The 12,779-nt window shown below is 61.7% G+C and overlaps 1 protein-coding gene across 4 annotated transcripts; it reads right to left on the bottom strand.

Annotated features, from left to right (window-relative positions):
- Nucleotides 1-2,714: 2,714 nt before the first annotated feature.
- Nucleotides 2,715-11,722, bottom strand: CPLANE2 (ciliogenesis and planar polarity effector complex subunit 2). 4 transcript variants are annotated; one of them, XM_051836563.2, is made up of 7 exons: nt 11,562-11,722; nt 11,168-11,289; nt 8,607-8,759; nt 8,262-8,470; nt 8,006-8,130; nt 7,652-7,788; nt 2,715-7,455 (listed from the first exon to the last, which is right to left on the bottom strand). In XM_051836563.2, exons 2-7 carry the CDS (start codon nt 11,277-11,279, stop codon nt 7,370-7,372), a joined length of 822 nt encoding a protein of 273 aa, XP_051692523.2. In that variant the 5' UTR covers nt 11,280-11,289; nt 11,562-11,722; the 3' UTR covers nt 2,715-7,369. The 4 variants fall into 4 exon arrangements, with proteins under 4 accessions (XP_051692523.2, XP_051692524.2, XP_017193764.3 ...); XM_051836564.2 differs by having other exon boundaries at nt 8,262-8,443; nt 11,562-11,719; XM_017338275.3 differs by having other exon boundaries at nt 8,262-8,354; nt 11,562-11,710.
- Between the last annotated feature and the right edge of the window lie 1,057 nt (nt 11,723-12,779).

The following is a 12,779-nucleotide window of genomic DNA, read 5'->3' as shown; positions in this document are numbered from 1 at the left end:
CTGCCTGGGACATCTAGGTCCTTGTCATCCAGGTCCTTGTCCCTGGCCTGGCACAACAAACACAGGGGTGAGGTGAGGGCACTGGGAAGCAGTAGCAGGTGCCAGGAGCCTTGCTGAGCCCAGCGAGGAGCCCAAGCGCCCTGCAGCCCAGGCAGGAAATCGAGAGTGTGACGAGGGAGGCCCCGTCTTCAAGTCCACGGCCACGACTGCGGGAATCAGGTGACGGACGAGGTGGCATTCCCGGGGCCCTCGGTGCGCGGCACTGTGCTGAACGCTTCCCGCCGCGCCACCTCCATTCTGCAGGGGCGACAGCCGAGCTCCTGGGAACCACCCTGAGCGGCCCCAGGTGCACTCGTTCCCCCTCGCCCTCCTTGCACCCCCTGCGCCTCAGCCCCGCCCTTTGCTTCCCCGACGCACCCCTTCTTTCCTGATGAGAACCGGAGGCGCAGAGCCGCGCTGCGGCAGTGACCCGACACCCGGGGCCAGTTCCCGTCCGAGGCCTGGGCTGCAGCTGCTGCGGTTTCCCAGCCAGCTTCCTGCGAGCGCGGCCTGGGAGGCAGCAGGTTTGCGGCTCAAGTTCTTGGGTCCCGCACCACTCCTCCTTTTCTACTTCTCTCCAACAACTTCTTCTTCTTCCTCTTTTTTTTTTTTTTTTTAAGATTTATTTATGACTGAGCCGGCGCCGTGGCTCAATAGGCTAATCCTCCACCTTGCGGCGCCGGCACACCGGGTTCGAGTCCCGGTTGGGGCGCCGGATTCTGTCCCGGTTGCCCCTCTTCCAGGCCAGCTCTCTGCTATGGCCAGGGAGTGCAGTGGAGGATGGCCCAGGTGCTTGGGCCCTGCACCCCATGGGAGACCAGGAAAAGCACCTGGCTCCTGGCTCCTGCCAGGATCAGCGCGGTGCGCCGGCTGCAGCGGCGGCCACTGGAGGGTGAACCAACGGCAAAAAAGGAAGACCTTTCTCTCTGTCTCTCTCTCTCACTGTCCACTCTGCCTGTCAAAAAAAAAAAAAAAAAAAAAAGATTTATTTATGAGAAAGGCAGAGTTACAGAGAAGCAGAGGCAGAGAGAGAGAGAGAGAGAGAGAGAGAGAGGTCTTCCATCCGCTGGTTCCTCCCCAGATGGCCACAACAGCCGGAGCTGTGCCGATCTGAAGCCAGGAGCTTTTGCCAGGTCTCCTACCCGGGTGCAGGGGCCCAAGGACGTGGGCCATAGCAGAGAGCTGGATCGGAAGTGGAGCAGCCGGGACTTGAACCGGCGCCTGTACGGGATGTCCCCACTGCAGGCGGCGGCTTTACCCGCTGTGCCACAGCGCTGGCCCCGCACCACTTCTGACCCAGCTCCCTGCTAATGCACCTGCAGGAGCAGCAAATGATTCCCCCGAGTGGCCCTGCCACCCACAAGGGAGACCCGGATAGAGCTCCAGGCTCCTGGCTTTGGCCTGGCCAAGCCCTGGCTCTTGTGGCCATTTGGAGAGTGAACCGGTAGATGGAAGATCTCTCTGTAACTCTGCCTTTCAAATAAATAAAACAAATCTCTTACAAAAAAAATTAAAAGGAAAAAAGAAGTGGGGCTGGCGCTGTGGCGCAGAGAGTTAAAGCCCTGGCCTACAGCACCGGCATCCCGGCTGCTCCGCTTCCGATCCAGCTCTCTGCTGTGGCCTGGGAAAGCAGTGGAGGATGGCCCAAGTCCTCGGGCCCCTGCACCTGTGTGGGAGACCCGGAAGAAGCTCCTGGCTCCTGGCTTCAGATCGGCGCAGCTCTGGCCGTTGCAGCCATTTGGGGGGTGAACTAGCGGATGGAGGATCTCTCTCTGGCTCTACCTCTCTCTGTAACTCCTTCAAATAAATAAAATAAATCTCTAAAAAGAAAAAGAAAAGAAAAAGAAAAAAGACCCAGTTCCCCGGTCCCCTCTCCCAGCCTGTGGGTCTGACGTCCTCCCACCCTGCAGCCTGCTCCGCAGGGAACTGGCCCGACAACCTCCGCACTCTCACTAGGCGCTCTCCCCCACCCCGGAGACACACACGCCCGGCCCCTCACCCTGGCCCTGGCACACGGGGCTCCCAACTGACACCAGGGTCCCCGGGGGTGAGGAGATTTAGGGCCTGACCAGGAGGTACAGCTCCACCCTGGTCTCACCCAGGCCCCGCTGGCCCGCCCAGCCTCGGCAGGTCTGGCTCCCGCGCTCACTCCGTGTCCTGCTCCAGACCTGGCCTGGGGACCTCCCTTGTGGGCAGCAAGCAGGCAGGAGCTTTACTCCCAGGGTGGCCTGGGAAGGGCTGGGGGGAGGAGGAAGGGGCAGAGGGAGGAGCTGTGTGTCCCCACCCTACAGGCAGCCCGGGGCTTTGGGAAGGAAGAGCAGGGAGACCAGGGGAGGGGCTGGGTCCAGATGACAGCACTAGGAGGAGGATGGGGGGTACGGAGGGCCAGAGCACCCGAGATGCTTCCTGGCTCTGCACCCTGGGGCACAGGCCTGTCCCTCTCTGGACCCCAGCCTCCCTGTATGCAGGGAAGAGCCCTCTGTGGAGGGAGGGGAAGGCTGGGCCAGCTGCACCCCTCCCACTCCTACCCGGAGGCAGATAACCTTCCTCCCGCGGGCTCCTTGGCCCCAAAGGCCAGAGGCTTCAGGGCCCTGGGGAGTCAGCACAGCTGCCCTATTGCCGAAAGTCCCCTCCAAGCCAGGGTGCCCCCTTCGGTCAGCCTGTAGGCAGGGTGCCCACTGCGTCCCTCCAGGGAGGGGCCCAGGGGGAGGCAAGGAGAATGTTTATTCGCTGTCATAAAGGCTTGGCCTACGGGATTTCTGGCACCCAGATGGCAGGAAAGCGACCCCCTAGTGGCCTGTGACAGCCCCCGGAGGCTGCTCTGAGAAAAGGAGCTCCAAGGCCAGTGCTGTGGCGCCGGGGTCTCATACGAGCGCTGGTTCAAGTCCCGGCTGCTCCACTCCTGCTATGGCCTGGGAAAGCAGTAGAAGATGGCCCAGGTCCTTGGGCCCCTGCACCCACATGGGAGACCCAGAAGAAGCTCCTGGCTCCTGGCTTCGGAGCGGCTCAGGTCTTGCCCTTGTGGCCTGTCTGCAGAACAGGAGATCCATCTGGGGCCCACTGTCCCTGGAACACGTGTGCAGGACTTGCTACATGTCTGTGGGCTTCAGGGCAAAATGCAAATGAGGGCCCTTGGGCAATGTTCTGGGGATTTGGGGACAGGCGTCTGGTCTGGCAGCCCAGTGTCAGTGAAGACGCCCGTGTCTCATTGCTGGGATGCCGGGCTCGACACCCAGCTCTGGCTCCAGACTCCAGCTTCCTGCTAACGTCTACATTGCAGGCAGTGCTGTTGCCTCAAGGAGTTGGGTTCCTGCCACCCGTGTGGGAGACCTGGATTATATTCCTGGCTTCTGGCTTCAGTGGCCCAGTCCCAGCCATTATGGGCATTTGATGAGTGAACCAGTGGATGAGAGGGCTCTCGCTCTCGTTTGCTCTCGCTCTCTCACACATACATACTAGAGAAAAATGAAAAGAAAACTAAGCACGTTACAATGGTAAGCGCAGAGCATCCAGCCAGGTGTGGGGCTGCTCCGTGCGGCAGCGCAGGCCAGAGGCCCCTGAGGTCAGTATACACATTCTTTACCCCCGTCTGCAGGGCTCCCCAGGGACCGCCCACGTGGTCCCTCTGTGGGCGGCTAGAAGTCACGCAGGGTGGGGCCGGCACTGTGGCATCCCATATGGGAGCCGGTTCCAGTCCCGGCTGCTCCACTTCCAATCTAGCCCCTGCTAATGCTCCTGGAAAGCCAGCAGAGGATGACCCAAGTGCTTGGGCCCCTGCGCCCACGAGGGAGAAGCTCCTGGCTTCAGATCAGTGCAGCGCTGGCCATTCCAGCCGTCTGGGGAGTGAACCAGCAGAAGGAAGACCTCTCTCTCATGGTCTATAACTCTACCTCTCAAATAAATAAAATCTTAAAAAAAATTATTTAGGGGCCAGTGCTGTGGCACAGCAAGTTAAGCCACTGCCTGCAGTGCTAGCATCCCATATGGACACTGGCTTCATTCCTGGCTGCTTCACTTCTGATCCAGCTCCTTGCTAAGCACCTGGGAAAGCAGCAGATGGCCCAAGAAGGTCCTGGCTCCAGCTTCAATGTGGCCCAGCTCTGGTGGGGGAGGGGGGGTGAACCAGCAGCGGATGGAAGATCTCTCTCTCTCTCTCTCTCTCTCGCTAACTGCCTTTCAAATAAAAAATAATCTTTTAAAAATTATATATATATATATTTATTTATTTAAAAGGCAGAGAGAGCAAGGCCATCTGCTGGTTCACTCCCCAGACACTCACAACAGCCAGGGCTAGGCCTGGCAAAAGCCGGGTGTTTCCAATCTGAGTTTCCCATGTCAGTGGCAGGGACATAAAAGTACTTTTCTATTTGAAAGAGCAACAGAGAGAGAGAGGGAGAGACACAGAGAGGTCTTCCATCTGCTGGTCCACTCCCCAGATGGCCGCGACAGCCTGGAAGTCGGACGCCAGACACTCTACCCAGTCTCTCACACAAGGGCCAGGGGCCCGAGGACTCGGGTCATCTTCCTCTGCTTTTCCAGGCCATAGCAGGGGGCTGGATTGGAAACGGAACAGCAGGACCCCGTAATTGAAAGTCCAATGTGGGAAGCTGGCGTAGCAAGTGCTGGCTTAACCGCCACTGTGCCACAGTGCCAGCCCCGGGCCCGAGTGTTCACGGAGATGGCTGCTTGGAGGTTGAGCCAGGGAGTAGTGGCCAGCTTCCGAGTCAAGTCTGATGAAAACAAACAATGAAGAGGGCACAGCTGACAGGGCAGGCGCCATGGGAGAAAGGACCGTTCGGACGGCAGCTTTCCCGACGTGAGTGTGGTCCCGTTTCTTCTGCCTCCTCCCTCCTCTGGGAAACTGAGGGTGGGGGCAGTTTCTGGATGTGGAGTTCTGGAACCTCCCAGGCCCCCTGGGTGCAGGGCAGGGGGACTCCCCAGGTGCCCCAGGGAGAGAGCTGAACCCATTAACAGGGGCCTGAACAGGAGCAGTCACTGCTGGTGGAGTCGCTGGTCTGCGCTTAGGCCTTCCTCGCTCCACTGCACAAAAATCAATTTTCTTTAAAACTTCTCATTGTCTTTGGCCCCTCTTCCACATACAGGCTAACATCCACCTGGCTACCTTAAACACAAGTACACGAGCCGCCACCTGCTGCCTCCCAGGGCGCGCGCTGGCAGGAAGTGGGAACTCACAGTGGGGTTGGGACTCGAACCCTGGCACCCGAAATTAGATGCAGGTGTCCCACGTGACAGCTTAACCACAGCTCCCAGCGCCCACCTGGAGGAGCATTTGAGGGCCCAGTTGGCCCACGTAAGCCACGACCACGCAGGTGAGGAACTGCCGGGGCTGCCTTTTTTTTTTTTTTTTTTTTTTAAGATTCATGATTTATTTGAAAGGCAGTGTTTTAGAGAAAGAAAAGGAGAGACACAGAGATCGTCCACTCACTGCTTCACTCCCGAATGGCGGTGATGACTGGGCCGGGGCTAACCTGAAGCCAGGAGCTTCTTCCAGGAGCAGGGCCCAAGGGCGTGGCTAGCAGGGAGACTGGAAGTGGAGCAGCCGGGACTTGAGCCGGCGTCCATATGGGATGCTGGTGCTGCAGGCTGCAGCTTCAAACTGCAGTGCCTCAGAGCCGCCCCCAGGGGGCCGCCTTCTCAGCAGGGCCTCTGTGGGTCAGACCCAGGCCAGGGGTCTATCTACAGGGCCCGAGAGAGGCTAACGGCCCCTTCCAAGGCACCGCACCCCACCCCCGGCGTTAGCATGGGCATCAGCGTCTCAGGCTGCTAAGGATGGGCCTGCTCATTGATCTTCCTGGCCTCCCACCGGCCAGACCTGCTCGAAAGACCAACCCACACCTGACCCCTGGTGGGAAGGTCCTTGGCCCTGTCCTAAGCCTGGCTCAACAGCTTCATGACCAAGGACCGCAGCGCAGCGTGAAGGGCTCGCCCCCCGGGTGCTCCTGGGTGCTGGCCAACGAGGACCCCCGCTGTGGGCGACCTCCCAGCTGCCCTCACTCCGGCTGATGCCCTGGGCAGACTGAGATCTCCGGGCCTGGGGCTCTGAGGGCGCGCATGGAGCAGGATTCCCACACCCTCCCCTCTCCTGGGCCCCCACAGAGTGGGGCCCAGAGATCTCAGGGTTCCTCTGCTGCAGCAGGTGGTGTGTTACTCGAACCTCAGCTAAAACAGGCTCTTTCTCAAAAGTCTTTATTGATGTGAAGTTTTGTGTGTGTGTGTGTGTGTTAAAGTCAGAGTTACAGTGAGAGAGGGGGAGAGGGAGAGACAGAGAGATCTTCTACCCATTGGTTCACTCCCCAAATGGCCACAGCAGCCAAGGCTGTGCTAGGCCAAAGTCAGGAGCCTGGAGCTTCACCCGGGTCTCCCCGTGGGTGGCAGGCCCAATTATCTGGGCCATCTTCTGCTGCTTTCTCAGGTGCATTAGCAGGGAGCTGGGTGGGAAGTGGAGCGGCCGGGACTTGACCCGGCACTCATATGGGATGTTGGCATCCTAGACGGTGGCCCAACCCGGCCCCTGATGTTATCTGTTCATATTTATTTGAAAGGCAGAGCCATAAAGATAGGGAAAGAGAGACAGAGACGTATCCATCTGCTTGTTCACTCCCCAAACACTGGCAGAAGCTGAGGTTGGCCCAGACTGGAGCCAGGAAACTGGAACTCAATAGGGGTCTCCCATGGGGGTGGCAGGGACCCAAGTACCTGGGCCATCACATCAGCGGGAAGCTGAGGCGGAAGTGGAGTGAAACTTGAAGCCGCGCACTCCATTTCGGGATGCGGCTGTCCCAGGTGGCGACTCACCTGCTGAGCCCACCCCAATCCAGGCTCTTGGTCAAAGCCACTTGAGGTCCAGGACCCTGCTGTGCCCTCCCCGTGGTCCGTGGGTGCTGGCCCATGGGAAAGGGTGGGGGTGGCTGGGGGAGGAGTCTGAGCTCCAGGGTAGCCCCCACCTCGCTGTCACCCTGAATCCTGCAAGGAGGGCCCTCTGGGGCGGGCGCCTTCTCAGGCCCCGCCCTCCCCGCCCAGGCCTCCCGGGCCAGTCCTGAGGATGAGGTCACACTGTTGTCCGGCCTTAGCCGCCGGGCCCTGTCCTCCCTCGTGGGTCAGGGTCGGGAGTGGGGTCACGGGTGCCCACTCGTGATGCCACCCTCCTCAGCCGGCGGCGCTCTCTGCGGGTTGGGAAGCAGGCCGGCAGCCACCTGATCCTGGTGCCACAGCTGCTCGGCGAGCCCGTTGAGCACGTGGGCGACGTCAGCCAGCCCGGCCCAGCCGTCCAGCGTGCGCCCGTCGGCCAGTCGCCGCCCGGGCACACTCTTCACCCGCAACAGGGGCAGCTCCCAGGCCTGCCGGAAGGCCGTGAGGTCGCGCTCGGGCACGTCTGTGTGCATGTACTGGTCAAACCTGCAGGAGGGTCAAGGAATCCACCCGGGGGGCTCTGCGCCAGCCCCCCAGCCTGCCTCCTCCCGGAGCCCCACCCCTACCCCTGCTGCACGTGGGAAGGAAAAGCCCATGGCAGGGCGGAGCCAAGGTCCCTGACCCTCTGCCCGGCGCCCGGCCAAGGACAGCCTGATAGTCCCAGGGGCCGCCCAGAGGATACTTGGAGCCAATGACCATCCTGACAACAGCAGGGGCCTCGCCCGCGACACGGGCCAGCTGGCCCGGGAGGTCTTCGAAGGAGGCACGGTCGGTGAAGGAGAAGAGGAAGAGGAAGGCGTCTGTGTTCTCCTTGCAGGCCTGGGGGTGGAGAGGCCGACTCACAGGCCGCGCGCCACAGCGCCGAGCCCTCCACCCGTGGCAGGGCCCTGACTAGCAATCCTCCCTGCACAGGAGGGAAGCCGAGGCCGGGAGCAGGGAGCGGCTGGCCCAGGGCAGAGCGCCGGCGGGGACCCAGTCCCTGGCCTGCTCGCTCCTGCCCCTGACTCAGCAGCTTGCCCAGGGCGCCCCCGCTCACCGGCAGCATGTGGTCGAACTTTCTGAGCGCCGCCTCGCCGCAGTCCCAGAACTCAAAGCGGAACATGACGACACGGTCACTGGCCTGCAGCTTGGCCGGCCAAAACACCACGGTGGTCTGGATCCCTGAGGAGGGCAGAGGTCGGCTGTTCAGCATGGGGAGGGGGGAGGGGGGAGGGGGACCAGGAAGGAGGAAGAAGGAGATACCTCCCCGCGGGGGTAGCCCTGGTCTGATGGGGGCAGGCACAGCCCCTGACCTGGGAGAATTCCGGCCTGGGAGCCCTGGCTGTGCCGAAGCAGCGTCCCTGCCTGCACAGGGCCCACACCCGGGGCACCAGGGGCCGTGCAGCCTCCAGCGGGAAGACACAAGGAAGCTGGGCCTTTCCGGGGTGCCCGCCGCGTCTCCAGCAGCAGCCCACGGGCTTGGTACCGCTACCCGCTGGGGACAGAGGAGCCAAGGAAGGCTCTGTCAGAGAGGAAAAGCGGCGCTCAGGGCGGCCGTGAAGGCGATGAAGCCTGGCTCACTCGGCCCAGGACCAGGTCACTTCGTCCACCCCAGGAGGCCTGGAAGGTGGGCAAAGGGTGGGGCCGCACTCACTCACCGATGGTCTCGTGGTGCGCCGTCGGCACCTCCAGGCCGGCCAGCTTGGCCACCAGCGCTGTCTTGCCCACGCCACTCTTCCCAGACACGAAGACCTTGTAGCTGGCAGTGTCAATGGCCACAGACGGGGGCAGCACTGGCCGTTCAAGCAGCCCTGGTGTACGGAGGGCAGCAGAGGGTCAGAGGGCCAACCGTGCACCTGCCGCCTGGGACCCCAGGACGGACAACCGCACCTCCACGGGCGTCTTCAGGGCTGACCCCCCTTTCGTGGGTGTCAACATTTATCCCAGTGAGAGACAGGCAAGGAGAGAGACCCCCTCGACTCCTCTCTAAGCATCTGCTGCGGCCGGGCCGGGGCCGGGGTCAGGAACTGAAGGCTCAGCCCGTGGCAGGGACCAGGGACCCCACTGCCTGAGCCTCCCTGTGCCTCATCTGCTGCCTCCCTGCGCTGAGCTGGGGATGAAACTCAGGCACTGCAGGCTGGGACGCAGGTGTCCTAACCCGGCACCACTTCTAGGCCAGACGCTCTCACGCCAGCTTTACGGAAGCCTGAGACACGAAGAGACCGGCCTCCGTTCCTGCAGTGGATCCGCTGGTAGTTCTTCGCTGTTCTCGACCTTTCTGGGCGGGGGTCAGGGGTCAGGGGTCATAATGACACACTCAGGTGGGTATGCTCAGCGGTTAAGGACCTTAGGCGCTGTGGCGCAGGAGGTTCATCCTCTGCCTGAAGCGCCAGCATCCCATGTGGGCGCCGGTTCCAGTCCCGGCTGCTCCTCTTCTGATCCAGCTCTCTGCTATGGCCTGGGAAAGCAGCAGAAGATGGCCCAAGCACTTGGCCCCTGCACCTGCGTGGGCCTGGAGGAAGCTCCTGGCTTTGGATTGGCTCAGCTCTGGCCATTGCGGTCATTTGGGGAGTAAACCAGTGGATGGAAGACCTTTGTCTCTGTCTCTTCCTCTCACTGTATGTAACTCTACCTCTCAAATAAATAAGTAAAATCTTAAAAAAAAAAAAAAAAAAAACCCTCATGGCATTTGCTGGTGAAAACACTGCAAAGTCACCACTTTCCGCCAGTCCAGCAACTTGACCCTGACTGTGGTCCAGGAAACAGTGGCTCTGTGTTACTCCCAGGACATCGGCTCCACCTACTCGCACACAGCCGCAGGGGCAGTGACAGGTGACCCTCGGTGGGCCCTGCTCGGGGCGGCGTCCACGTGTGCCTCCTTCCCTTCCTCGGGTGCTCTATGGGGCAAACACTGTGGACACCCACTTTACAGAGGACAGACCTGAGTTATTCATGGTCGCAGGGCTAGGCAGTGGTGGGGTCTGGGTGACCCTCCCTCCAGCCCAGCCCACAGGAAGTAAAGTTTCAGTGGCCACAGGCGAAAGTCATACTTTGAATTTGACCAACTTCTAAAAAAATTAATAAATAAGAGTTACCCTTACCCACAAACTTCGGTTCATTACCTATCACGTGTAGCAAAGGGCTTAAGCCCAGCGACCAAAGGCACAAGGATCACCACCTGAGGTTCCTAGGATCAGGACAGCCCATCAGCCGCTCAAGGTCTGGTTTGGAAACCCTGGAGCTTGGACACAAAGGCTCAGAGGACTCTGGTCCTTTGCCACTCAGTGCGGCCCCTGCACTGCAGCACTGGCATCTCCTGCTGTCCAGAGGCCCCTGGGGCAGACTCTGCCCTTGAACAGGACCCTGGAGGACAGGGTCTGCCCCCACACTAGCGCTACAGGCTGGGCCTTGGCCCACTCCAAGTAATACCCAGGTGTTTTTTTTTTTTTTTTTTTTTTTTTTTTACAGGCAGAGTTAGACAGTGAGAGAGAGAGAAAGGTCTTCCTTCCATTGGTTCACCCCCCAAATGGCCACTACGGTCGGAGCTGCGCCGATCCGAAGCCAGGAGCCAGGTGCTTCCTCCTGGTCTCCCATGTGGGTGGGTGCAGGGCCCAAGGTCTTGGGCCATCCTCCACTGCCTTCCCGGGCCACAGCAGAGAGCTGGACTGGAAGAGGAGCAGCGGGGACTAGAACCAGCGCCCATATGGGATGCCGGCGCTTCAGGCCAGGGCTTTAACCCCTATTTGAAGAGTGATGCATGAGATGGTTCTCGCTGGCACCACTAACACACGTGTTGGAATTCCTCGATAGAAGAGCACGGCCTTCCACGACGCCTTCCTTACGAAAGTGTCTCAGTTACCACCAATCAGCCGCGCAGAGCCCCGGATGTGTGCACGCAGCTCTGCGGGCTAAGGGCTGGCAGCTTCTAACGTGCGGGCCCAGACCTTGGGGCGCGCTGGCGCTGGCTCCGTCCTGGGGAGCTGCGTCTTCTCCCACAGACACAGACCAGGGGTCGGGGCGCGATCCGCGCGGGGAGCGCGAGGTGCCCCCGCGGTCAGCGTGTCCGCCGCGGCCGCCGCGCTGGGCGGGATTTGGGCTGTTCCCGTGCTCCTGGCCCCGACGGTGGAATCCGCTGAGGGATCAGGGTCCCGGGGGCCCACGGCTGAGCACGCGAGGGCGCAGGCTCCCCACGGAGGGACGCGCGGCCGCGGGCACTCACCGAACAGCCGCCGGCGGCTCCTGCGCAGGACGCAGGCCAGGAACTCCTTGCCCTCGGGGCTCTCGTGCCAGTCTGGGACAATGGCCGAGCCGGGCGCGGGCGGGCGAGCCATGCTGGGCACCCTGGCGGGGGTGGGTGGGAGGGGGCGGCAGGGTGCTGAGAGCGGGCAGGGGGGGAGAGGGGACCCGGGACCCCTCTTAGTCCCCTCCGCCTCTCCCAGCGCAGAGGGCGCAGTTCCGAGCGCCCCCTCCTCCGTGTCACCCCGCACCCCGCCCCGGGGAGTCATCCCTTTATTTCCCTGGGCAGGGGGAGCGGGAGCCGTTTTCGGGGGTCACACAGCCCTGCTCCTCTCCCTCCTGGGTTCCGACTCCGGGAGCCACCCCCCAGCTCTCACCGTCAGCCACACGCGCTGGCGAGAACGCCTCGGTGGCGACGGTCTCTTTAAAAGCCTTGCGCTGAGCTCCCTGCCCGGCCCGCCGGGTCCGCTTCCGCCAGGCCTGCGTCCGGCTTCGGCGCGCGCGCCGCCCGGCCAGGCGCCGGGGCTCAGGACGCATGTGCAGAGGCCGTTGCCATGGGGACGCCGGGGCGGGGCCCGCTAACGCCGGCCGCTGCGCGGCGGTTGGGCGCCCGAGCCCGCGGGCGGTGACGTCAGGTCGGGGCCTCCGCCCAGGGCCCTTCCTTGCCGCTCCGAAGCTGGGAACGCCAGCGCGGACCAGCGCCTGCCCGCCTGCGGCGGACCTCCCAGCTCCCAGCCTGCGGCCCCGCGCCACTGCTGGACGCCGGGCAGTGGGCCGGCGGCGCCAACGCCCGCTGGGTGCACCGGCTGCGGAGGGGCCGCTCGGCGAACGCTGTCCATCAGTTTGTCGTCGATTTCCTGCAGTGCCTTCGAGTCGCGCGTGTGCCTGCCTTGCTAAGCCTGACCTAGGAGTTCCCGTTCACTGAAGGGCTGTGCCAGCAGCGAGGGCTGTAGAGGTCGCCTCATTTATAAAGCAGCCTGGAGCAATGGCATTCTCCCTCAGTCACGTAGCAGTCCATGTCTGTTTCCCCATACTGGGTTTCAGGTTTTTAAAAACTTTGCCGGGACCGGCGCTGTGGCGCAGTGGGGAAAGCCGCCGTCTGAGTGTCGGCATCCCATATGGCGCCGGTTCGGGTCCCGGCTGCTCCACTTCTGATCCAGCTCTCTTCTGTGGCCTGGGAAAGCAGTGGAAGATGGATCAAATGCTTGGGTCCCTGCACCTGCGTGGGAGACCCGGCGGAAGCTCCTGGCTCCTGGCTTCAGATCGGCGCAGCTCCGGCCGTTGCAGCCATTTGGGGAGTGAACCAGCAGAGGGAAGACCTCTCTCTCTCTGCCTCTGCCTCTCTACAACTCTGCCTTTCAAATAAATAATTAAAAAAAAAAAAAAAAAAAAAAAACACAAAACTTTGCCCCAGGGCGAGTGCTGTGGCATAGTAGGTGAAGCCACTGCCTGCGATGCCAGTATCAATAAGGGTGCTGGTTCAAGTCCTGGCTGCTCCACTTCCAATTCAGCTCCCTGCTAATATGCCTGGGAAAGCAGTGGAGGATGGCCCAGGTGCTTGGGCCCCTGCACCCATGTGGGAGACCCAGAAGAAG

The sequence above is a fragment of the Oryctolagus cuniculus genome, chromosome 7, assembly GCF_964237555.1.
Source record: "Oryctolagus cuniculus chromosome 7, mOryCun1.1, whole genome shotgun sequence".
Classification (NCBI taxonomy): domain Eukaryota; kingdom Metazoa; phylum Chordata; class Mammalia; order Lagomorpha; family Leporidae; genus Oryctolagus; species Oryctolagus cuniculus.
The sequence above is the reverse complement of the archived record's forward strand: the minus strand, read 5'-3'. Positions and strand labels throughout refer to the sequence as shown.